The sequence below is a fragment of the Babylonia areolata genome, chromosome 1, assembly GCF_041734735.1.
Source record: "Babylonia areolata isolate BAREFJ2019XMU chromosome 1, ASM4173473v1, whole genome shotgun sequence".
Classification (NCBI taxonomy): Eukaryota; Metazoa; Mollusca; class Gastropoda; order Neogastropoda; family Buccinidae; genus Babylonia; species Babylonia areolata.
The window spans coordinates 32911746-32939606 of NC_134876.1; the positions used below are offsets into that span (position 1 = coordinate 32911746).

At 46.8% G+C, this 27861-nt stretch overlaps 1 protein-coding gene across 4 annotated transcripts in view; it reads right to left on the reverse strand.

Moving 5' to 3' along the window:
- Positions 1-1234: 1234 nt before the first annotated feature.
- LOC143282001 (innexin unc-9-like) overlaps positions 1235-27861 on the reverse strand; it is a 105254-nt gene continuing 78627 nt past the window's right edge. For all 4 annotated transcript variants that reach the window (XM_076587423.1, XM_076587394.1, XM_076587413.1 and 1 more), the window contains exons 2-3: positions 12519-12696; positions 1235-8107 (exon numbers count right to left, since the gene is read on the reverse strand). In XM_076587423.1, coding sequence (XP_076443538.1) covers positions 7064-8107; positions 12519-12696 — 1222 coding nt within the window. In that variant the 3' untranslated portion in view covers positions 1235-7063. The remainder of the gene's footprint in view (positions 8108-12518; positions 12697-27861) is intronic.

Here is a 27861-nt window from a genome sequence, read left to right on the forward strand (position 1 = left end):
GTGATCTGCTCTTGTTGTCATTTTATACGATACAATAGCAGACACAGAGGGCCTCTCAAGGGGAAGTCTAACTTTACCATGACTGACACAGACGGCCTCTCAGAAGAAGACGTCTGTTAGCATGACTGACACAGAGGACTTCTCAGAAGATGAAGAAGAAGTCTGTTAGCATGACTGACACAGAGGACTTCTCAGAAGAAGTCTGTTAACATGACTGACACAGAGGACTTCTCAGAAGAAGAAGTCTGTTAGCATGACTGACACAGAGGACTTTTCAGAAGAAGAAGTCTGTTAGCATGATTGACACAGAGGACTTTTCAGAAGAAGAAGCCTCAGAAGAAGAAGTCTGTTAGCATGACTGACACAGAGGACTTTTCAGAAGAAGAAGTCTGTTAGCATGACTGACACAGAGGACTTTTCAGAAGAAGAAATCTGTTAGCATGATTGACACAGAGGACTTCTCAGAAGAAGAAGAAGAAATCTGTTAGCATGATTGACACAGAGGACTTTTCAGAAGAAGAAGTCTGTTAGCATGACTGACACAGAGGACTTTTCAGAAGAAGAAGAAGAAATCTGTTAGCATGATTGACACAGAGGACTTTTCAGAAGAAGAAGTCTGTTAACATGACTGACACAGAGGACGGGGTGCATAGGGGGAAGGGTTGCTGGCACAGGTGAGGAGAGGTGGCGGGGGAAGGCACAGGGGGGTGGAGAGTGGGGTGGGGCTGTTTCCAGGACTATGATGGGGGTGGAGGACCGGCACAGAATGGGGTGGGATGAGGAGTTTGCTTCAAGGATTTACATAGAGAAGGGAGTGGAGCTGCACAGAGAGCAGTGTGAGAGTGTTTCAAGGACTGACGTGGAGGAGTGCAGGAGATGGGGGGTGGGGGTGGAGGGTCCACAGGCTGGCGTCTGTTTCCAGGACTGCACAGAGAGGTCGGGGGGGACGGGAGTAGGGGAGGGGGGGGTCTGTTTCCAGGATTCCAGGACTGCACAGAGAGGTCGGGGGGACGGGAGTGGGGGAGGGGGGGTCTGTTTCCAGGATTCCAGGACTGCACAGAGAGGTCGGGGGGACGGGAGTGGGGGAGGGGGGGGTCTGTTTCCAGGATTCCAGGACTGCACAGAGAGGTCGGGGGGACGGGAGTGGGGGAGGGGGGGGGTCTGTTTCCAGGATTCCAGGACTGCACAGAGAGGTCGGGGGGACGGGAGTGGGGGAGGGGGGGGGGGGGTCTGTTTCCAGGATTCCAGGACTGCACAGAGAGGTCGGGGGGACGGGAGTGGGGAAGGGGGGGGGGTCTGTTTCCAGGATTCCAGGACTGCACAGAGGTCGGGGGGAGGGTGGGTGAGGAGGTGGGGAGGGTCTGTTTCCAGGACTAGCACGGACGGTGGGTGGTGATGCTGGGGATGGGGTATGGGGGTGGGGGGTGAGAGTAGGGAGAGTATGGGGTGCTGGAGCTTGGCTTTGTCTGCCTTGTCAAGTGTGCCCATTCACCTAGATATGACGCACACAAACACGATTGATACACACCCAGGGATTGTACTGTTCATTGGGCAGAGGAAAATAGGAGAGAGGTATTTCAGGATACCCCCAAAGTAAACCACTCACCCAGACATGTCCAGAAACATCAAGTCGTGCTTGTTACATTTTTTTTGGTTTGTTTTCATGAGTGGCATATATTTGGTTTTCTATAGTTTTAACAATTCTTCATGAATCATTGATACAAATCTCTTCATCACATCATATTACGCCACTTTGCAAACATCCAATCCATACACACACACCCTGATACTCTAACGACTCCATATTGTATGTACAAGAAATGCGTCATTCATTTTGCCTCCAAGCATTAATGTTTATATACAGTGGCTATTCCAACTCTCCATTTTATATACATTAATCCTGTAAGTCCAGTGACTCTGAAAGCATGATTACAATTCCACGCACAGCGATGACCGAAGATAAATAAACAAAACCACAAATAACAAACAAACAAACAACACATGAGCAACATGACACAGAAAAGTGTAAGAATATAGTGTCCGAGACTCCTTCTCCTGCCTGGTGTACTGGTTTTTAATGGAGGTGACAGAACTCTGAAGGCGTTCCCATTGTCATTCTCGTCTCCCTAACCTGACACCAGATAGGTCAAAGCTGACCACACATGGCAATCAGTCAATCGTACTCGTCTTTTATAGTTGTCTAACGAATTCGATCAAATCACACACACACACACACACACACACACACACACACACACACACACACACACACACACACACACACACACATATATATATATATATATATATATATATGCATACGATATGTATGTATGCAAATAAACGCACGCGTTCAAGAGAGAGAGAGAGAGAATTACATGGAACTATCCTCAAAGTCTTTGCTCGTTTCTTTCTTTCATTTTCTTAACACATGAATGAAAGTTTTAATGTAAGTGAAACTCCACAGCAACACAGCAACAAAAACCTCTAAAATGCACACACACTTGGTTACCTCAAATAACCAGTCGTGTTCTGACAGATGCTTCCCGGTATGGTACACAGCCCAGAACGGTTGAGAGGGATGACGGAATGTTTTGAACACAGAGATCGGGAAGCGATCACACGATGCAATCAAAGACCTCGATCAGTGATGTCTTGTCTCAACACAGCGCTATTATGTGTGACAGTGGCAGTGTCTAGTTTGCCTCTGTCTGATCTCTGTCGACTGACAAAATCTCTGTCGACAGCAGTGGCAGGTAACCTAAGCGCACAACCTAACTATACCAATCTCCGTCCATACATCACCAGACAGCTAGTGTTCAACGTGCACAGTGAAAGTGTTGCGCATGTTCACGTGCAGTAGCTGTCACAACTCCTCAGTGCATGTTGAGGTCGTGTGGAGTGTGTCTCTGCTTCAGCAGAACATGTTATTTCGTGGACAGCCAAAGTGTAGCATGTCTATGTCTCTGCAAAGAATCAGTCCGTGGACAGCCAATGTACAGCGAGTCGGCTGAAACCAACACGCAATATTGGTTTGGCAGGAACAACCTCAATTGTGCTTGAATTTGGAACACGTATGTATCCCCATGGTCGTCTAATGACAGTGATAAATTGTGCGTTATGTTTAAACTGTCTTCATTACTATGAATTACGTTTATGCTGTGTTCATATCATTAACTGTATAAGAGCAACCGGAAACACCAGAAAAAAAATACAAACACAAGCATACTAAAAAACATACAATGCAATAATTATGTAAAAGAGGTGACTGAAAGATGACTGAAAACATGCAAAAAAAAAAAAAAAAAAAAAAAAAAAAAAAAAAAAAAAATAAAGAGGGAACAGAGCAAGACCTACGTCACATGAAAACGAAAATCTTGCCCTCGGTTGCAAGACCACAACGGTTTAAGGTGACTAAAACCAGGGAGACCTTACAGCTACAAATCAAAGATTTTGCAGTAAATCTGTTCTTGTGTTTGAGAACGTTTTGATTGTATGTTTGTTTGCAAGTTTGTCTTCCCATGGCAAACACATCCCAAAAGCTTTTCATTAACTGAATACGAATCTCCCGGTCTTGAGTCTTTGAATCAAATGCCTTTTCGGAAATAAAAGGAAAGTATCAACCAGAAAACAAAGTTACCAAATCATAAAGTAATAATATCATCCCCATGTGTCTGTCACAAAGCTAGATTGATCAACAATAGGAAATACTCCTGAACTATTCGTTTTTATTCTATTTGAAATGCGAGAAAAATATTTTAAAATACCACATACAGGAATGATACAGGCTGCCATTTTATGTGATTATACCATCTTTCTGTGTAGTTGAGAACTCTCCAGTTTATATATACTATCCATTTTGAGATCTGTAGATAAATAGTTATATCCTGTACCATCGTCATCATCCATATAGTACCGTTCCAACGACATCATCCCGTCAACACATGCACGGTAGTACTGACTCCAGGAACACCACCCCACCTACATATACACAGTGCTGCCATATCCGAGGTCACCACCCCAGCAACGCTAGCACCGTTGTACCATCCCCAGGAAAACCATCCCACCAACGCCTCCCCTTTAGTGATGTCCCTTGGGACACCACCACACAAAGACATGCATTGAAATACTGTCCCCCAAGACACCACCCAATAAACACCTGCATTAAAATACTTTCTCCGGGAACACCGCACTACGAGGGCCCTTCAGTAAGTCTTGCAATACAGCTATTCAAGGAACGTTACAAATCTTCTGCCAAGTCCACTTTTTTTCGAATAACTCTCCCTCAGCTTGTATGCACTCCATCATCCGCTCAAACTAACATGTTATGACGCCAGGCCACGTGACCTAGGGTATGTCCATAATGAGACCCTCGAAGAAGGCTCGAGCATCTTCTGCACACTGAAACTTTTTCCCATTCAACTGCTGCTTCACCTCAGGGAAACAAGGGGCTAAGTCAGGAGGATACGGGGGATGAGTGACCAGTTGTGCAACACTCTCTTTCAGGAAGTCTAGAGTTGCAGCAGGTGTGTGAGCTCAGGCATTGTCATGATACAACAGTAGAAGCCCTCTTGTTCCACTTCTTGGACGGCGTACACACCATGCTTCAAACACCTTTGGGAGGCAGACAGTGACGTACCACTCAGAGTTCACTGTCCTTCATTCTGGAGGGGTACAGTTGCAACATGGCCTGATTTTGTAAAGAAACATGCAACCATTTGTTTGGAATGGCTCTTGATCGTCTGCCATCGAATTTTCGCCAACATGTACGCACACCATTCAACCCTACCCTGTTCCTGCTCTCCTGTCAAGTGATGAGGTACCCAACGGGCATAACGCTTCCTTACATGGAGGTGTTTACAAAGAATGGTCAGCTAATGCTTCCTAATGAAATCTTTATCTTCTCCTTCATTTCAACAATGGTGACACGAGGGTCGTCGTTGATCATAGATCTCACCTGGGCCATTTTTTTTTTTTTTTTTGGTCAGTTACCACTGTTACAGGTCGACCACAACGGTCATCATCTTTCAGGTAGGTCTTCCACATCGAAACTGCATGTTCCACCTAAAGACTGTGGTCTGTGATGGTGCTTGCTTCCCCAAACAATCCAACAAACTTTGGAAGCATTGCTGATAACTCACCTTGATGGAAATCGCACAGCATCATAGCTCGAAAGTCCCGCTGACAAGCCTTTTTTTCAGCTCCGGGGGAGGGGGCGTCACCCTTACCTAACATTTTGCCACCATGAACACAAAAACGGTTTTACATAGCAGAATGAAATTTGCTTTTTTTGCCCATTACGACATTGCTGTATATAATGACGTAATATTGATTATTGTGACGTCAACAGTTCTTCCCTATTGCATCACTTATTGAAGGACCATCGTACAAACTCCTGCATTGAAATACTGTCTCCAGGAACACCACACTACCAACACCTGCACTCTGGTACTTTTTTCCAAGAACACCACACCGCCACCACCTGCAATATAGTGCTTTCCTCGGGTAAACCACCTTGTCAACATCCGCTCTGTAGTACTGCCCCAGATAAACCACTTGTCAACATCCGCTCTGTAGTACTGCCCCAGATAAACCACTTGTCAACATCCGCTCTGTAGTACTGCCCCAGATAAACCACTTGTCAACATCCGCTCTGTAGTACTGCCGCAGATAAACCACTTGTCAACATCCGCTCTGTAGTACTGCCCCAGATAAACCACTTGTCAACATCCGCTCTGTAGTACTGCCGCAGATAAACCACTTGTCAACATCCGCTCTGTAGTACTGCCCCAGATAAACCACTTGTCAACATCCGCTCTGTAGTACTGCCCCAGATAAACCACTTGTCAACATCCGCTCTGTAGTACTGCTCCAGATAAACCACCTCGTCATCCGCTCTGTAGTACTATGTCGAGGGACACTACTTTAATATCTGCTACCTGAACAACTGTCTTGCACTGCTGCCCAGTCCTGTCAAATATATTCATGTGAATAAGTGCGCACGCGCAATCATACATACGCGCGCGTGCGCGCACACACACACACACACACAGACAGAGAAAGAGAGACAGAGAGAGAGAGAGAGAGAGAGAGAGAGAGAGAGAGAGAAAGCATGCGCGGGAGCTCTGAACCCTTCAGCCCTCTGATTCTGACTCAGTGTACAAACCAGCAGTGGAGACATTGGTGACAATGATGTGTATTTCTGTCCATTGAAGGAGGTCGTTTCCGTCACTTCTGTCATGCTGATCTGCGCTCTGCCCAGAACACTTTAACTGAACACGAAATTATGTATTGCTGATGAAATCTTCGTCAACACCTCTCAAATTAACATCTCGCTGTTTCAGACCGATGATAATATCAAACCACACAACTCTGCAACGCTCCAAAATAAGGGTCGCTGCTCTGGGAATCTCTCTCCCACCGTTACGTAAAGAACTATTCATAATCCTCTACAACTTTCTTTTACAGAACATTCCACCAGTGCCAATGCAGCACTGGCGCTGTTCCGTTCTGCCACTGACCTTGCCATCCGTTCTTTCACGAAAGACTTGGGGACTCCAAGTGTCCATGCCGTGTCCACTCTCATCACTCCCATCTCGTGTCTGGCACATTGCACAGTATCTCAAACAATACTGAACAACCCCAGCCACAATGTGGACACTTTCCCACAAGTGGACGAAAATGGACACAACTCAGTTATGTACACACCACTACCGATGTTACAAAGCACCCGATTGTGGGCTGTTCTTTAAGGGACATGTAATGTAGTTATCCAGCATGGTGCTGTAAACACCACGCTTTATTGACTCTGTTTCATCCACCAGCATGTCACCATCAAGGGCCACACAAAGCACCATTAGAATCAGGGCAATGTTGCATACACATCTCATATCGAATAGGACTAGGGGCTAATATTGCATAATCAGCAAATACAATTCTGAGACAGCTAAAAAGCAGTGCGCGCAATACACGCAGTCACTGATCCTGGTTTGGGTAGCGATGCACACACACACATACACCTCAACAACGTCAGGACTGTCCATGCTTTCCCTACAGCCTTTCGTTATACATCCTCCCCTTCAGAGTCTGGACCGAGCGAATGCAATGCTGCGCTGCGGATCTGCACGGATCGTTTGCTTCTGTAGATATCCCAGAGGCCGGACACAATCTCAGCCACCACAATGTCACTGGAATTGGTTCCCACCAGCCGCAGGGTGAAGACGCCGTCATGCCTGAGGTAGTCCATGACGAAGCGCGTGGACAGCTTCTTGTCAGGGCCGGAGCCCAGGCGGTCCATGATCTTCAAGAACTTGCGCACGTAGTGGATGCGAGAGGTGGGGAAGATCATCTGCCACAGCCAGGAGGTGAAGGAGGAGCAGGTCATGAGCGACACGAAGACCAGCCAGAACCACAGGAAGATGTAGATCTTCTCGTTGAACAGGTTGATGGGCAGCACGCATTGCACGCTGTAGCGATGGTTGTTGGTCATCTGGCGGATCTCGAAGTCGCACATGGTGACGAGCGGGAAGCGGCGTGACGCCGTCCACTCCGTGCCCGTGGTCAGGTCCTTCAGCACCTGGAAGCCGTACAGGTTGTAGTCTGTGGACAGGAAGGCGTTGAGCATGAACAGCTGCCCGATGGCGTTGGAGATGTACAGCACCTTCATCAACAAGTACACCGACACCAGGTAGTTCCCGTACCGACGTCCGCACAGCAAGTTCAGCTTCGTCGACAGGAAGTGACGCAACGTGATGCAACACCGAAACCGCGATTCTCGTTGGTTGTCCAGGCAACGGTCGATATGGCGGACGACGTATTTTATCGTACGCATGCGCACTTCAGGACTCTCATACTGGGCATCGGTGGCGAGAGAGACGATGCGGTCCACGTTGATGCCGGACTGGCCGTTGAGGAGACGCCAGATGATGCAGGGCAGGTAGAAGAGCAGCGCCTGCAGCAGCAGCACCACCGGCACCCACTGGTAGTAGGTCAGCTCCTTGTCCGTGCGCCGCGTGATGTCCTGGGGCACGATGAAGTCTATGGGGATGTAGTAGGTGTTGGAGATCCAGCAGATGTTGTTCGTGTAGTCCACGTGCGCCCCCGTGAACTGAAACAAGGAGAAAGGCTTGGTTTTTGCAAGCTGTTTGTATCGACACGTGCACAGGAACTTCTATTTATTCTGAGCCTTGCCCTTTTTCTCACGTGCATACCAGTAAAACTGGGGCAGGAAGACAGTCTGTTTCAGACAGTCAGTCTGCGACTGAGTGCAGTCTTTGCAGTCACACCACGACTGAGTGCAGTCTTTGCAGTAACCCTACGACTGAGTGCAGTCTTTGCAGTAACCCTACGACTGAGTGCAGTCTTTGCAGTAACCCTACTACTGAGTGCAGTCTTTGCAGTAACCCTACGACTGAGTGCAGTCTTTACAGTAACCCTACGACTGAGTGCAGTCTTTGCAGTAACCCTACGACTGAGTGCAGACTTTGCAGTAACCCTACTACTGAGTGCAGTCTTTACAGTAACCCTACGACTGAGTGCAGTCTTTACAGTAACCCTACGACTGAGTGCAGTCTTTAAAGTAACCCTACGACTGAGTGCAGACTTTGCAGTCACCCCACGACTGAGTGCAGTCTTTACAGTAACCCTACGACTGAGTGCAGTCTTTGCAGTCACACTACTACTGAGTGCAGTCTTTGCAGTAACCCTACGACTGAGTGCAGTCTTTGCAGTAACCCTACGACTGAGTGCAGTCTTTGCAGTCACACTACTACTGAGTGCAGACTTTGCAGTCACACTACTACTGAGTGCAGACTTTGCAGTCACCCTACGACTGAGTGCAGTCTTTGCAGTCACACTACTACTGAGTGCAGACTTTGCAGTCACACTACTACTGAGTGCAGTCTTTACAGTAACCCTACTACTGAGTGCAGTCTTTGCAGTAACCCTACGACTGAGTGCAGTCTTTACAGTAACCCTACGACTGAGGTGCAGTCTTTGCAGTAACCCTACGACTGAGGTGCAGTCTTTGCAGTCACCCTACGACTGAGTGCAGTCTTTGCAGTCACACTACTACTGAGTGCAGTCTTTGCAGTAACCCTACGACTGAGTGCAGACTTTGCAGTCACCCTACGACTGAGTGCAGTCTTTGCAGTAACCCTACTACTGAGTGCAGTCTTTACAGTCACCCTACTACTGAGTGCAGTCTTTGCAGTAACCCTACGACTGAGGTGCAGTCTTTGCAGTAACCCTACTACTGAGTGCAGTCTTTGCAGTAACCCTACGACTGAGTGCAGTCTTTGCAGCAACCCTACTATTGCGCACAGTTTATGTGGTCAGTCAAAGTTAGTCAATATTTGATTTTCTGATGGTAAACTGAATACACATTTGCCACTGTGTTCCATTCACCTCTTCAAGGTAATGAGCACAGTCAGCATAATATTTCTCCAGTCTGCTTTTGCGGAAGGTCCATTAATTTCGGCTCTGCTCTATTCTGAAGCTGGGGCAATATCGGTTTGGAGATGAAGCCAATATACTTTTGATGAACGACGACTCTTGCTCTTCCTTTCCAGTTAGGTTTGCGGCTGTTCCCTCAATCCATCATTTTCTTCTTTGAGGTGTGACAGCCTTGTTACTGGTCCTTAGGATACTCTTTGTACACTAACAAGAGAAAGACAGAATGGGGGGAGGAGGGCGGGGGTGGGCGGGGGGGGGGGGGTATGGGGGGGGGAGGGCAGGACAGACTGGGAAAAAGGAGAATAAAAGAAAGAGAGGTATAGCACTGGGAAGGACAGACAGAGATAAAGTAAATGGAAAGAGAGAGAGAGAGAGAGAGAGAGAGAGAGAGAGAGAGAGAGAGAGAGACGGGTACGATGCTGGACAGGACAGACATAGATGAGGAAGAATGGAAAGAGAGGGTGAGGTGTATGATGCTGGACAGGACAGAGAGAGATGACGAAGAATGGAAAGAGAGGGATAGGTGTATGATAATGGGAAGGGCAGACAGAGATGACGGGGAATGGAAAGAGAGGGGTGTATGATGCTGGGAAGGACAGAGCTGGAGAGATGACGAAGAATGGAAAGAGAGGGTGTGTGATGCTGGGAAGGACAGACATATATGACGAAGAATGGAAAGAGAGAGAGGGTGTGTGATGCTGGGAAGGACAGACATATATGACGAAGAATGGAAAGAGAGAGAGGGTGTGTGGTACTTGGAAGGACAGACACAGATGACGAAGAATGAAAAGAGAGAGAGGGTGTGTGATGCTGGGAAGGACAGACATAGATGACGAAGAATGGAAAGAGAGAGAGGGTGTGTGATGCTGGGAAGGACAGACATAGATGACGAAGAATGGAAAGAAAGAGAGAGGGTGTATGATGCTGGGAACGACAGACACAGATGACGAAGAATGGAAAGAGAGAGAAAGGGTGTGTGATGCTGGGAAAGACAGACAGAGATGACTGAGAATGGAAAGAGAGAGAGGGTGTGTGATGCTGGGAAGGACAGACATAGATGACGAAGAATGGAAAGAGAGAGAGGGTGTGTGATGCTGGGAAGGACAGACATAGATGACGAAGAATGGAAAGAAAGAGAGAGGGTGTATGATGCTGGGAACGACAGACACAGATGACGAAGAATGGAAAGAGAGAGAAAGGGTGTGTGATGCTGGGAAAGACAGACAGAGATGACTGAGAATGGAAAGAGAGAGAGGGTGTGTGATGCTGGGAAGGACAGACATAGATGACGAAGAATGGAAAGAGAGAGAGGGTGTGTGATGCTGGGAAGGACAGACATAGATGACGAAAAATGGAAAGAGAGAGATGGGGTGTGTGATGCTGGGAAGGCCAGACATATATGACGAAGAATGGAAAGAGAGAGAGAGGGTGTGTGATGCTGGGAAGGACAGACATATATGACGAAGAATGGAAAGAGAGAGAGGGTGTGTGATGCTGGGAAGGACAGACAGATGACGAAGAATGGAAAGAGAGAGAGAGGGTGTGTGATGCTGGGAAGGACAGACATATATGACGAAGAATGGAAAGAGAGAGAGGGTGTGTGATGCTGGGAAGGACAGACATATATGACGAAGAATGGAAAGAGAGAGAGGGTGTGTGATGCTGGGAAGGACAGACAGATGACGAAGAATGGAAAGAAAGAGAGGGGGTGTGTGATGCTGGGAAGGACAGACACAGATGACGAAGAATAGAAAGAGAGAGAGGGGGGTATTATATCAGGAAGGACAGACAGAGATGACTAAGAATGGAAAGAAAGAGAGGGGGGTATTATATCAGGAAGGACAGACAGAGATGACTGAGAATGGAAAGAGAGAGAGAGGGGGGTATTATATCAGGAAAGACAGACAGAGATGACTGAGAATGGAAAGAGAGAGAGGGGGGTATTATATCAGGAAGGACAGACAGAGATGACGAAGAATGGAAAGAAAGAGAGGGGGGTATTATATCCGGAAGGACAGACAGATGACGGAGTATGGAAAGAGAGAGAGAGAGAGAGAGAGAGAGAGGGGGGGGGGGGGGGCGGGGGGTATCATATTAGGAAGGAAAGACTGAGATGACGGAGAATGGAGAGAGAGGGAGAGGGAAGGACAGACAGAGATAGCTGTGAAGGAAGAGAGAGGGGGGATACATGATACTCAGCAGGACAGAGACAACAGAAAAGGAAGAGAGGCGGCGCATGGTTTTGTGCAGGACGGAGATTACAGAAGAGAGAGAGAGAGAGAGAGAGAGAGAGGGAGGGAGGGGGTGAGGGAGGGAGGGAGAGACCGACAGACACCCAGACAGACAGACATCATCACTCCCTCCTCCTGGAGCGCCACATGGACTTCAGCACCTGTTCAAACAGCCATCATTACACCCCCCTAACCACCCCTCCCACCCCTCCTCCACACCACCACCACCCTACTGGAACGCCACACGGACTTCACCAACTCTTCAGACATCACTCCACACCCACCCCGTCTTTGGAACGCCACATGGACTCCCCCCCCCCCTCCGAACAGATATCCAGAACGGAAACTCCCTTGGAACACCCAAAGAAACCATGACCAAAGCCCTGAACAACTCGCCTTAAAGGGCGCTGGCCAGCTCAACTAAAACAGAGGGGGATGTTGGTGGAAAGGTGGTGGAGCTTTGGGAAGGACTGATGGGGAGTTGGGGGGACGAGGGGCAATATAGAATACAGAACTATGTAAAATAAAGTAAGTTCATGAATGGGGTATGCCACACACGCAACACACGGGAATCAGTTATTCAATATGAATACATAAAAAACAACAACAACATAAAACACCCATATGCTACGGTGGCGTAAACTTACAACATTCACAATCATACAATGCAATAATCACAGAAAGAGAACAGGCAGACAAAATATCAAAAATGTAATGCAACACGAGCATGCATGATTAACTCACCAAGCTATTCAACATAATTCAAAATTAAATCAACACACAGTAAAGGGGCGAGGGGCGGCCAGCAAAAGAGCGTGATGATGTCGACAGTACCTGAGCGGGACACCAGCAGCGGATGGGGTCGCCCACGTACTGCCTGGCGGAGACGACGACAGTGAACATGATGAGGACGGCGGTGGTGTACAGGTGGTTCAGGCGGTCGTTGAAGTCGTCGTCGTGACGCACTTTGACGTTGGCCACTCTCCCCACCGACCCGATGATACTGTCCATCCTGGCAACAACACACAGTGAGCTGTACACTCCCTTCCACACCCCTTCATTTCCAACACACACAGTGAGCTGTACACTCCCTTCCACACCCCTTCATTTCCAACACACAGTGAGCTGTACACTCCCTTCCACACCCCTTCATTTCCAACACACAGTGAGCTGTACACTCCCTTCCACACCCCTTCATTTCCAACACACAGTGAGCTGTACACTCCCTTCCACACCCCTTCATTTCCAACACACAGTGAGCTGTACACTCCCTTCCACACCCCTTCATTTCCAACACACACAGTGAGCTGTACACTTCCTTCCACACCCCTTCATTTCCAACACACAGTGAGCTGTACACTCCCTTCCACACCCCTTCACTTCCAACACACAGTGAGCTGTACACTCCCTTCCACACCCCTTCATTTCCAACACACAGTGAGCTGTACACTCCCTTCCACACCCCTTCATTTCCAACACACAGTGAGCTGTACACTCCCTTCCACACCCCTTCATTTCCACGCACACAGTGAGCTGTACACTCCCTTCCACACCCCTTCATTTCCAACACACACAGTGAGCTGTACACTTCCTTCCACACCCCTTCATTTCCAACACACAGTGAGCTGTACACTCCCTTCCACACCCCTTCACTTCCAACACACAGTGAGCTGTACACTCCCTTCCACACCCCTTCATTTCCAACACACAGTGAGCTGTACACTCCCTTCCACACCCCTTCATTTCCAACACACAGTGAGCTGTACACTCCCTTCCACACCCCTTCACTTCCGACACACAGTGAGCTGTACACTCCCTTCCACACCCCTTCACTTCCAACACACAGTGTTCAATACACTCCCTTCCACACCCCTTCATTTCCAACACACAGTGAGCTGTACACTCCCTTCCACACCCCTTCATTTCCAACACACAGTGAGCTGTACACTCCCTTCCACACCCCTTCATTTCCAACACACAGTGTGCTGTACACTCCCTTCCACACCCCTTCATTTCCACACATACACGTGTTGTTTTTGCTTGTGGTTTCAATTCAATTCAATTCAGTTCAAAATACTTTATCGTCTGTTTCAAACAAAAACAAAAAATTCTCTTTCGGCTCAAATCGTTAGTAAATATCAAAGAAAACGAAAAACTAATACACCCTTTACTAATCACCACACACACACATCAGTTATCATGTAAAAAGAAATACGTTTAGACAAGATCATATTACATTACAATTTAGAGTGAAACAACTGTGTGTGTTGTGTGTGTGCGTGTGTGCGTGCGCGCGCGTGTGTGCATGCATAGGTATGTGTATGCTTGCGTGTGTGAGAGTGTGTGCATTGTTGAATCTTTGTTCATTGTTTGCCAAAGACGACTTTGTTCTTATGTGAAAGTGTCTGAAAAGTTATATTCATGAATGGACGAGAAATACATGTATTTGTTGCATTTGTGTTTCTTCTTTTGAGCTTTTGACAAATTGTGTTTAGTAAAATTTATTCATCCATATATCAACTCATTTATTATTTCAAAGACGTTTTTTCATGGTGACTGGTTTCTTGGCGATCTTGTGTTTTCTCTCGGTCTTGACCACACACAGTTCATACAGATCATGTCGGTCTTGACCACACACAGTTCATACAGATCATGTCGGTCTTGACCACACACAGTTCATACAGACCATGTCGGTCTTGACCACACAGTTCATACAGATCATGTCGGTCTTGACCACACACAGTTCATACAGATCATGTCGGTCTTGACCACACACAGTTCATACAGATCATGTCGGTCTTGACCACACACAGTTCATACAAATCATGTCGGTCTTGACCACACACAGTTCACACAGATCATGGCGGTCTTGACCACACACAGTTCATACAGATCATGTCGGTCTTGACCACACACAGTTCATACAGATCATGTCGGTCTTGACCACACACAGTTCATACAAATCATGTCGGTCTTGACCACACACAGTTCATACAGATCATGTCGGTCTTGACCACACACAGTTCATACAGATCATGTCGGTCTTGACCACACACAGTTCATACAGATCATGTCGGTCTTGACCACACACAGTTCATACAGATCATGTCGGTCTTGACCACACACAGTTCATACAGATCATGTCGGTCTTGACCACACACAGTTCATACAGATCATGTCGGTCTTGACCACACACAGTTCATACAGATCATGTCGGTCTTGACCACACACAGTTCATACAAATCATGTCGGTCTTGACCACACACAGTTCATACAGATCATGTCGGTCTTGACCACACACAGTTCATACAGATCATGTCGGTCTTGACCACACACAGTTCATACAGATCATGTCGGTCTTGACCACACACAGTTCATACAGATCATGTCGGTCTTGACCACACACAGTTCATACAGATCATGTCGGTCTTGACCACACACAGTTCATACAGATCATGTCGGTCTTGACCACACACAGTTCATACAGATCATGTCGGTCTTGACCACACACAGTTCATATGGATACTTACACAGCGTCTATCCTCGGTCACAGACTAATAAGCTCTAAGCGATTAACAAACACACGGAGCTGTAGGCACAATTACAGGTATTTACACTGGCAGTGAGACATGTGGATCTGGAATGTAAAGATGTGACATCCACCCACACTTGACCCCTCCATACTCCACCCTGACCCTTAACTCACTCAGTACGGCCAGTCCTCTCTTCTCCTCTACACAGACCCCTCGGATGTCCAGTTGGTGTCTCAATGACCCAACCTTTAGCTTCCGTCGTCAGAATTGTGGTATTCTTTGTCAACATTCACCTCTTTAGTATAAGAGCCTTCCGCTTGCAATATTTTGATGATGGTAATTGGGGTGAAACGCTGTTAACGTCGTCTCTTTCGCCGTTCGTATGGAGAGAGTTAAAGATTAATAACGTCTGCGGCAAGACGTATGGATCTGGAATAAAGATATGTCATCTCCCCCCCCCCTTCCCTCCCCCCTCCCAACCCGACCGCACACCAAGTCTGCAGTCAGACGTGTGGATATGGAATAAAAATATGATATCCTACCCCTCCCCTGAACACACAAATGTCTACGGCAAGACGTGGATCTGGAATAAAGATATGAGATTTCCCCTCCACCTGACTACACACCAAGTCTGCAGTAAGACGTGCGGATCTGGAATAAAGATATAACACCTCCCTTCCCCTGACCGCACACCAGAGTCTGCTGTTAGAAGTGTGGGTCTGAAATAAAGATATGACACCCCCCCCCCCCCCCCTTCCTCCTTGCTTCACCACCCATCCTGACCACACACAATGTCTGCAGCAAGACAACTGGATCTGAAATAAAGACATGACATCCACCCCCCCCTCACACTTCCTTCGCCCTCCATCCTGACCACATACAGTGTCTGCAGCAAGACAACTGGATCTGAAATAAAGACATGACATCCACCCCCCCCTCACACTTCCTTCGCCCTCCATCCTGACCACATACAATCAACATCTGCAGTGAGATATATGGGTCTGGCATGAAGATACCACATCCACACTCTTCCTCCACTTCGCCCTCCTTCCTCACCACATACAGTGCCCACAACAACATCTATTCATCTTGGGAGAAACACACACACACACACACACACACACACACACACACACACACACACACACACACGTATCCCAGTCCTCCCTCTTAAATAAAAAAAAAGCTTTTATTCTGAATAACAATAATAGAAGAAGAAGAGGTAGTAGTAGTAGTAGTAGTAGTATGCTAGTCAGTCGTGTCCGACTATGACCATCAGAACAGCAGAAGAAGCAACTGCTGTCCCAACTATCCGGGCTAGGAATTGATTTTTTGGGGGGAGTGTCCTGTCCAAGTTACATCCCCACTCTCTCGGCCAAGAGGGTTTTCAGGACAGTCGGCGTTGGGATGGTTCCCAAAGGCCAGCTAACCTCCAAGGCTTGCAGCACAAAGAGCCAGTGCAAACTTGCCCCCTAGTTTGAGTGTCATAGTCCTTCACAAAAGGCTAAGCTGCAGCTGTAAACGACTTCCCATTGCAATTGAGAAACCACTGATCATACAGCTCTCACTTTCATGTTGGCCCAACTGTAAGCTTATGTCGATCTGTGATATAAATCTGAGCGTTGGACAAGTAGTAGTAGTAGTAGTAGTAGTAGTAGTAGTAGTAGTAGTAGTAGTAGTAGTAGTAGTAGTAGAAGCACGCACAGTAATCTTTTGTTTTGTTTTTGTATTGCTGTTTTTATGTGAACGCAAAGTAAAGTAAAACATATATACAACTAACCAGAATAAGACCAACTACCAGACCACCCCGTGCGCTCCTTCACAAATAGATGATACGATCCACCCTGACCATGCTCCATGCCACTCCGTATGACTGCTTCAGTGTGCAGCAACAAGGCAGCTGTTCCTTTCATGTCACCGTTTTCCTCTCTGTGTGTGTGTGTGTGTGTGTGTGTGTGTGTGTGTGTGTGTGTGTGTGTGTGTGTGTGTGTGTGTGTGTGTGCATGTATGTATGTGTGTGTGTGTGTGTGTGTGTGTGTGTGTGTGTGTGTGTGTGTGTGTTGTGTGTGTGTGCTATGATTTTGTTTTTCATCAATGTTCTCCTTATCCCTATGGCCTTCTCTGAATAGACTATCCGTATCCGTAGCCACGCCCTATCTCTCTCTATCTCTGTCTCTCTCTGAGTTCCCTTTTTTTTTCCAGGTGTATAATCTGACACGCATCAGGTATTATAATCTCATCACATCAGGTAATAGTCTGACACACATAAGTCATGTAATCTAAAATCAGGTACTTAAACCTGACACGCATCAGGCACATAATGTCACATCAGGTTTTCAATCTGACACACATCAGGTATGTAATCGGACACACATCATGAATGTAATCTCACATCGGTAACACGATCCCACATAAGGCATAACGTCTGACACGCACCACATATTCTGCCTCTCTGTCTCCTCGTTTCTCTTGGTATCTGTGTGTGTGTGTGTGTGTGTGTGTGTGTGTGTGTGTGTGTGTGTGTGTGTGTGTGTGTGTGTGTGTGTGTGTGTGTGTGTGTGTGTGTGTGTGTGTGTGTGTGTGTGTGTGTGTGTGTGTGTGTCTGTGTGTCTGTGTGTGTCTGTGTCTGTGTGTGCGTTTCTGTCTGTCTGTCTGTCTGTCTTTATCTGTGTATTTATTCACTTTCTTTCGTGCGTCTGCTCTCTCTCTCTCTCTCTCTCTCTCCCTCCCTCCCTTCCCTACTCCCAAACTATGTTTTTCGTGGGAAAAAAAGAAAGACAAATCTATGGAATAATAAATCTAGATATCAAGGAAGCGTTTGACGTGGTTTTTTGTTTGTTTGTTTGTTTGTGTGTGTGTGTGTGTGTGTGTGTGTGTGTGTGTGTGTGTGTGTGTGTGTGTGTGTGTGTGTGTGTGTGTGTGTGTGTGTGTGTGTGTGTGTGTGTGTGTTTTGTTGTTGTTGTTCAACCATCAAAATTCATTGGAAAATTACGCATTAGTCAGCGTGGTTCAGTTTTGTTATGTGCCTTGATTGATATCTCAAAGAACGAAAAGAGAGCACGTTAGTTAACGGGTCTTTATCAAGTTAAGAGACAATAAGAGTAGAAAGCCCTCAGGGCTCTGTTCTCGGCCCCCTGTTGTTCAACATTTATACTGATGATCTTCATCTCCTCGGCACAAGTTTCATGCAACGTACTTGCTGACGACTCCTCTCATCTTACGGCTGGAATGTTCTTAGATCATATCAACGATAAAATGGAAACAAGCCTAACTGAAGTTTCCAACTGGTTCTCAGACAATAATACGATACTTTACCCAACAACAACAAATACAATAACCAAGAGCACCAGCGTGGCTGTTTCCACTCAGTCTTTCGTTTTACAGACAAGCTATCAATAAAGTCACTGAACATCGACATGTTTCTCGTTATTGTCAACCAGCAAACACAGGAGGTACATTTCAGTTCTTTCTTATCAAAGTCGATTGCAAAGAAGGGGTAAAAAAAAAAAAAAAAAAAAAAAGAAGAAGAAGAAGTTAACTTGTTATCTCGTCTACGGCAGGTTGCGAATCCGGAAGCTTGCAGTCTCTTTCTCTATTCTCACGTCATGTATAAAATAAACCGCGTTTCAAACGTCTGGGACAATGCCAGCAAATTGCACATGAAAAAGTGATGGCCTAGAGGTAACGCGTCCGCCTAGGAATCGAGAGAATCTGAGCGCGCTGGTTCGAACCACAGCTCAGCCGCCGATATTTTCCCCCTCCACTAGACCTGGAGTGGTGGTCTGGACGCTAGACATTCGGATGAGACGATAAACCGAGGTCCCGTGTGCAGCATGCACTTAGCGCACGTAAAAGAACCCACGACAACAAAATGGTTGTTCCTGGCAAAATTCTGTAGAAAAATCCACGGCGATAGGAAAAACAAATAAAACTGCACGCAACAAAAAAATAGGGTGGCGCTGTAGTGTAGTGACGCGCTCTCTCTGGGGAGAGCAGCCCGAATTTCACACAGAGAAATCTGTTGTGATAAAAAGAAATACAAATACCGCTCCCCCCCCCCCTTCACAAAACACGTGCAGTCAACAGTATCAACTGTCCATTCTTCTGCCTGTCACTAAGTTCCTTAAACCCAAGAAGTGCGCACTTCTGCTAATACGTAAATGTACTACATATATTGAGTTCAGTGGTGTGACTGGGGTTTGATGTGTATCTAGTATTTGAGAATGCTTCGTGGTTTTAAAGTTGGACTGCGGTAATTTCATTTTCAGAATATTTGCAAACATATGGATGAATGAATGGAAGGGATTTATACAGCGCTGGTGGGAAGTGTATTAAATTCTCCATAGCTTTGGTGAGGGGCAAGAACATGGACAATCTCTCTCTCTCTCTCTCTCTCTCTCTGTATATATATATATATATATGTATATATATATATATATATATATATATATATGCTTGTGTGTGTATGTATGTATTTATGTATGTATGTATGTATGTATGTATATTTGTATTTCATTTTTTTATCACAACAGATTTCTCTGTGTGAAATTCGGGCTGCTCTCCACCACACTACACCGCCACCCATTTTTTTTCCCTGTGTGCAGTTTTATTTATTCCTATCAAAGTGGATATTTCTACGGAATTTTGCCAAGAACAACCCTTTTGTTGCCGTGGGTTTTTTGGGTTTTTTTACGTGCGCTAAGTGCATGCTGCACACAGTACCTCGGTTTATCGTCTCATCCGAATGACTAGCGTCCAGACCACCACTCAAGATCTAGTGGAGGGGGAGAAAATATCGGCGGCTGAGCCGTGATTCGAACCAGCGCGCTCAGATTCTCTCGCTTCCAAAGCGGACGAATTACCTCTAGGCCATCACCCCAAAACCCTTATGTCCAAACGGGACGGCTGAGTTCTTTGTGCTGTGCTCTCTCAATTTCTCCGTTCTTGCAGGATGTATGGCCTGAACGTTTCATCGACACGCTATGTATGTGAAATCACCGTAATGGTTTGCTTCCTGAAATGGTTTATTTGTCTCAGCTCAAAGATTTTTTTTATCTTCTCGGATTCATTGTCCAGTCTTGAGACCACTACTGAGCAGAATAATAAATCGTCTAACGCCATACACTGTATGCCAAACTGGCGTTAAGTAACTGTGCTAGCCTGATTCCTAGTCACGCTGAACACCAGGAAATGATATTCTTGGCTAAGGACAGAAAAAAAAGGGGGGGTGGGGGGGGGGGGGGGACAGTCACAATTGTTCCATATACAGAGATCTCAACCTCTGAGATACAATCACATGTGAAGATTTCCGACAAAAGAAACGTGACACCCAAACTGACGACAAAATCTTCGAGACAAAGAAAAAAAGTTTTTTTTACCACGTCAGTGTGGAGGCAATCCGTGGAGTGTATGTAAAAAACGGTGTGCTGAATGCTGGATCATACAACACAGTAACCACACTGCCAACACCATGACACCGTTTTCACAGATGTTCTCCCGAAACGGTTTCTTTTTGTTTCATTGATTTGGTTATCATGATGATAAGGTAGGTTTGGTTTTTGCATCGCTTCTTTTAATCATTTTGTAAATGGAGATAGTTTCATATTGTTTTTCGTTTAACTCACTCAGTACGGCCAGCCCTCTCTTCTCCTCTACACAGACCCCTCGGACGTCCAGTGGGTGTCTCAATGACCCAACCTTTAGCTTCCGTCGTCAGAATTGTGGTATTCTTTGTCAACATTCACCTCTTCAGTATAAGAGCGTTCCACTTGCAATATTTTGATGATGGTAATTGGAGTGAAACGATGTTAACGTCGTCTCTTTCGCCGTTCGTATGGAGAGAGTTAAGTCTGTGTGTGTGTGTGTGTGTGTGTGTGTGTGTGTGTGTGTGTGTGTCTTTTCATCCCAGCCCGTGCTCGGTCGGACTGTAGCTATATGAACTGATGAGTCATGAACGCGCACGCTCGCGCGCGCGCGCGCGTGTGTGTGTGTGTGTGCTCATCACGGTTCCTTCTAGACAGGAAATAGACAAGACGTGAAACCACCTGACGACTGAGGGATTATTTTTGGTCCGTGGCTTGAGTGACAGAATCGATGAAAGACAACAAACAGCTGTCGCGCTGGCCTACAGTTGATCAAAGCAGTCACGTGTTAACGAGGCTTACCTCACTACTCCGTGTCACTGTAGATATTTAAAAAAAAAATAAAAAAATTTGTGCCTCATCATCTGCACGGCACCATTTCAGTGGCAATACTCCCATGCCGCGCATTCCGAGTCTCCCATACAGAGCATGATTGCTTAGTTTCGTCAAGCACCGGCAGTCCTTCGGGAACTATCCATGTTTGCTCGCCTGCCACACTTCGGTGGTGTTCTTTAGTGTCTGTTCTGATTCAACATTCGCACACACACTGACACCTCCTAGAAATCTCCCCTACTGACGATAATACTTGATACGTCGCGGGGTAAGACTGAGTGATCGTCACCTCCGTAACTGAAACCGCCGCCACGTTCGTCCAACGACAGTCCCCCATAAATCTGCCGACTCCAAAGTCACTGACAGCATGGAAGTGGAAGGTAGTCGAAACTGAGGTCACTATGAGAGCAGGGGCATGAATACTTCAGAATCTAGGGCTCTTTTTTTTCTTTTTTTTTTCGAAACTCGCGATGAATGGGATTGATGATGATAACGATGATGCTATAGATGTCCGTTTTAGGCAGAGACTTGAAGCTTCCTTTCATGACAAAACTATACCGGCGTCAACTGGGTCCGAGAGATACAGACACCCGCAGTGTTGGTTTGAAAATTTGAGCAGCACTCTCACAGACGCATCAGTACAATGGATGATACTCTACTGTGTGGTCCCAATCTTCCTATCTGAACCAACCTGTCACCATAGTGGACACCACTGTTACCTCATCAGTTGCTCCGTTTCATCATTATGTAGTAGAAAATACCCTTTCCTCATTGGTCCAGGTCACTTTTAACAAAACAAAACAAAACACGCTAATCATTCTTCGCAATTGAAAGTCTCTCTATGGCAATCGGGACAGTGAATTCATATCCACTGTATTGTGATGTATTGTTGGTATTGCATTGCATTGTATTGTATTCTACTGGATTGTATTGTAATGCATTGTATTGCTGGTACTGCACTGTATTGTAATTACTGTGTGTCACAACATATTTCTCTGTGTGAAATTCGGACTGCTTTCCCCAATGCTCGGCACAGTGGGAGAGCGGGGCCTGATCCAACCTCTCCTCCCACCGTGCTTTAACTCTCTCCATACGAACGGCGAAAGAGACGACGTTAACAGCGTTTCAGCCCAATTACCATCATCAAAATATTGCAAGCAGAAGGCCCTTATACTGAAGAGGTGAATGTTGACAAAGAATACCACAATTCTGACGACGGAAGCTAAAGGTTGGGTCATTCAGACACCCACTGGACATCCGAGGGGTCTGTGTAGAGGAGAAGAGAGGACTGGCCGTACTGAGTGAGTTAACCTTCCTCAAACGAAGGTATCCATTCGCACCCGGGTGGAGCGAGAAGTAAAATCGGAGTGAAGTGCCTTTCCTCAGGACACAACACCATGCCGAAACGGGGGCTCGAACCCTGACCACTGGGGAACACTGGATCAAAAGTCCAACGCCTAACCGTGTCTTCAGTCCACGGCGCCTCCCAGAAACAGCGAACAGACAAAACGCTGGCTGACTCAGTGCTCCAAAATTAGCACCTTCAGTCACCTTGACTATATCTTTGAAGCTTGAGACAGTTTAAAAACGGACCTTGCATATAAGCCTACTTCAGAAAAGAGAGTAGGAAAGAAAGGAAGGAAGGAAGGAAGAAAAAAGAAAAGGGAAAAAAAAAGCTTGTTCAAACTGGGGACGGGAGAATTGCGAGGCTCAAGAGTGTGACGTGCATTGTACAAGCCCTTGCCTCCCATCCTTACCAAAACACACACACCACCCTCCCTCTCACCTTCCCCTTCCATTCCAACCGCCTCCGCCTCTTTCTTGTTTCTCTCCCTTTACTTCTTCCCCCCCCCCCCCCCCCCCATTGCCAAAAATAGAACCACCAAAGGGCGCAACTGTTGCCACTCGGGCAGAACACATCGTGTTCTTAAACTGGTTCTCTTCCACTTGTGTGTGTGTGTGTGTGTGTGTGTGTGTGTGTGATATTATGCTTGTGTGAATAAGTGTTTGTATGCGTGTGTACGAGGACACACACACACACGAGAGAGAGGAGAGAGAGAGAGAGAGAGAGAGAGAGAGAGAGAGAGAGAGAGAGAGGACAGACAGACAGACAGACAGACAGACAGAGGCAGAGAGAGAAACACACACACACACACACACACACACACTCAAACACACACACTCAAACACAAACACACACACACACACACACACACACACACACACACACACAGACTGGAGTGGAGTGGAGTGGTTGAGGTGGCGGGGTGGTACGACCCACTTGCTGCCTGAAGCGCTGTTGTTGGCAACATGCTGCACGTGCAGTGCTGACAATGAGCACCGACACACATCCTCCATCACACACGGCACCCACCGACGTAAAATAACACTGTGTGGCTGCTACTGCCACCATTGCAGCTTCTCCGTACTGCAGGCGATAGCTAGCTATTCAACAGGTAGACAGCCTGCTGGGCCCCACAGAACGGGAAATATGCCGGGTGGAGGAGGGATGTCAGTGGTGGGATGTTGAGGGGGACGGGGGGGTGTGTATGTGTGTGTGTGGGAGGGGGGGGGGGGGGGGGGGGAGTTGGGTGGTGGGGAGGGGCACTAGTTAATTGTTTAATTAATTGGATTAATTCAGTTGGATTAAATGTTTTAAAAAATGCTGTTTTGAGAAAGGGGAACTCCGCTTCTGATGAAAGTCAATACCTCCTCCCCCCCCCCCCCCCCAATCTCTCTCTCCTTTCTAATTTTAATACATCTATTTTGTTTTCCATTCAAAGAGAAACGAAACACTACTTTTGGAATATTATGAACACACACGCAAAAAATGTTTGTTCGCCTATCTTTAAGTTAACCGAATTTCATGTTCATGGCACTGGTCCCTTGAATCGTCAACGTGTGAAAGTTCCCTCTTTCAAATAGTTTGGTGGCCTCGCAGCAAATCATTCCTGAGTTCTGAGTTCTCTCTGTCTGTCTCTGTCTGTCTCTGTCTCTGTCTCTCTCTCTCTCTCTCTCTCTCTCTCGTCATGTCTGTACTTGTGTCTCTGTCTTTGATTGCCTGTGGGTGAGGAAGAGGATGAAGGCTGAACACGTCAATGCCTTTCAAAATGGAAATCAATTTTGTCGCAAGACGCAACTTCCCACTTTCTTTCATTTTTCGCAATTTTCTCCATACACAAATGGGAGCTACTGGGGTAAGTTGTGGAAGCGGCTGGGGACTCAAAGGCTGAATGAAGTCATATAATAACCAAGAAAGTATCGTGTGTCTAAACTATCATCTTCCAGATTTAAAAGCAGAGATATATGCATGCAATGTTTTGTTTCGCGGCATGTACTTGTGTCGGGTGATTGTCTTGGGAGTAGACCGCAAACGCGACGTAAGCAGAGCTTAGTTAGCTTTGCAACCAAAGTGTTCCTTAGTCTGTGGAGTTAAGGGCAGACTAAGGACAATTCTAAACGCCAAGCAAACTTTGCATTGCTATGATCGCTTTTCAGCAGCCCTGCCCAGGTTTCAGGTGTCTCAGCTTGTTTTGAAATGCATCTTGGTAGGGCTGGGAGAGCTGCATGCTGTGAAGAGTATCGCTTTTGACACGTCTTGCGGCTGTGGAACCTGGCGTCCTGCCTACAGTTGGAACTGAAGAACCAGGTCAGGACTGCAGCCCACATGCGGGAGACCTTTGATCGTGTGCCCCCCCCCCCCCCCCCCAATTCCCCCCTCCCCCGCCCCCCCAGGAGGGTCATGGTGACCCTTTGGGATCTGGCATTGTCATGGGGAAGAAACTATGGTTCTACCAGTATGACATCCGATAATAATAATATCACTTGTGTCCCAACGACCTAACGACCTGTTGAGAAAAAAGGTCTGTCCAGGGCTTAAGTCTTGGTTCAGTGAAGTTTGCGTTAAGGGGTGATTCTTGTTCCACTATGGACTACAGGACGCTTTGTAAATGCCACCAACACACACACACACACACACACACACACAACTCTCTCCCCACTCCTACTCTCTCTTGACAGTCTGTCTCCAAGCGAGCACGACCCTCAGGTCAATGGCGTCAAATCTTCTTTTTCCCCCTTTTTTGTGTTTTGTTTTGTTTTGCACACGTCTCCGTCTTGATTTGCATACTCGCTAACTGCTTACTATGTAACATAAAATACCAGTCTCTTTGAAATTATTTCTGTTATTTGCAAATCTGTGGCTATCCAACTACATCAACATTGTGTGAAGTGTGCGTACTGGAACAGTTAGGATGATAAGTTTCAAAATAATCTTCGATGCAAGAGACCAAAAAACAAAACAAAACAACAAAGTCAACGTCTGTCATTTCAGTAATAATGACTGCAATCAAATTTTAACAATACAAAGTAGAAATAACCCGGCACTTTTTAAACGTTTCTGCTAGCAGCCCGCCAAATCCCTCTTCTGTTCCAGCCTCCATCTCATTGCACCACACCCACTGGCCTCAGCTGACAAACCCTGGCCTGGCCACCATCCACAGGGAACCTTGACCAGTCAGCATGCAGAATGACGTCCCTTGACGGCCACCCCCCTCCACCCACCACACCTGCCCCGCTGCACGAGGAGAGGGGAGGGGAGGGGAGGGGAGGGGAGGAGGAGAGTAAGGACACAACCAGGAGATGAGAACAGTACAGTGAATGTGGTGATGGTATGATGATGATGATGGTGATGATGATGATGATGATGATGATGATGGTGATGATGATGATGATGATATGGATACTTATATAGCGCCTATCCTCGGCTGAGTTCAAGCTCTAAGCGCTTTACAAACACGGGGTCATTTTGCACAACAGGCTAGCTGCCTACCTGGGTAGAGCCGACTGACAGATGTCATTGGGCGCTCATCATTCGTTTCCCGAGTCATTCAATCAGGTTTCAGCCACGCACACATATATACTCATACAGACATGTAACATTTTATGTGTATGATTGTTTTGTTTATTTACCCCGCCATGTAGGCAGCCACACTCAGTTTTCGGGGGTGTGCATGCTTGGTATGTAAATCTTTCCATAACCCACCAAACACTGACATGGATTCTTTAACGTGCGTATTTGATATTCTGCGTGCGTGTACACATGAATGGGGTTCAGGCACTAGCAGGTCTGCAGAAATATATTGACCTGGGAGATCGGAAAAATTTTCACCATGTACCCACCAGGCGCCGTTACCGAGATTCAAACCCCGGACCCTCCGACTGAAAGTCCAACGCTTCAACCATTTGGCTTTTGCGCCCATCCAGGTCTGTGGTTCGAATCCTGTCAGCATCAGGTGGGTAAAGGGTGGACATTTTTTGCTGTATCACACAACTGGTGTCCCAAAACAGTTTTCACACTTCATGCAGTCACACGAAGACCACCCATAAAAGCTGGCATCACCAGAATGACGTGAGCAGTGTGATGCAACTGACCGGTCGCTCGCCAAGCTCGGCCCGAACCCACGGCCCAGCGGCCAAGCTTGCACACTCTATCGTAATTGTGGGGTGGTGCTCTCTCACTGGGTGGAGTCCAGGTCAAAGCAGAGAGGAAACTAACAGCCAAACAGCAGATTGACCACACCATTCAGTTAAAAAGACAAAACAAAAAACAAAAAACGAAAGCCTCAAACAAGCCGTGGATAATGAAAAAAACGTGGGGAGAATATGTTTTTCATCATCTATTGTCGGTTGGTCTATTCAGGAATATGAAGAGAATGTGTTGTTGTTCATTCTCTCTCTCCCCCCTCTCTCTCTCTCCCCTCTCTCTCTCTCTCTCTCTCCCCTCCCTCTCTCTCTCTCCTCTCCCCTCTCTCTCTCTCTCTCCCCTCTCTCCCTCTCTCTCCCCTCCCCCTCTCTCTCTCTCCCCTCCCTCTCTCTCTCTCCTCTCCCCTCTCTCTCTCTCCCTCTCTCTCTCCCCCCTCTCTCTCTCTCCCCCCTCTCTCTCCCCTCTCTCTCTCTCCCCCCTCTCTCTCTCTCCCTCTCTCTCTCCCCTCCCTCCCTCTCTCTCTCCCCCCCTCTCTCTCTCCCCTCTCTCTCTCTCCCCCCCTCTCTCTCTCCTCTCTCTCTCTCTCTCCCCCCCCTCTCTCTCCCCTCTCTCTCTCTCCCCCCCCCCTCTCTCTCTCTCGTTGAAAATGAATGACGATGACGATACAGTAAGATCACTGGCGAAGCACATTGCTGAAGCCTATAATATTCGAAAGAAGAGTAATTCATTTCAATAGTTTAAAAAAAAAAAAGAAGAAGAAAAGAATGCTTTTGTTTCCATGAACTGTGAAAGTGGATGGTCGAGCGTTAGTTTATTTGACTCCAAGTATGTTTATTTTCTGTTCTATTTTGTCTCATTATTTTCTTCATTATTTTTTCAGATTGCATACCCATGTTACTCGAGCTGTATAGCTAATGACATTAAACCTTTCAGTGTTCAGTGTTCAGTGTTCTCTCTCTCTCTCT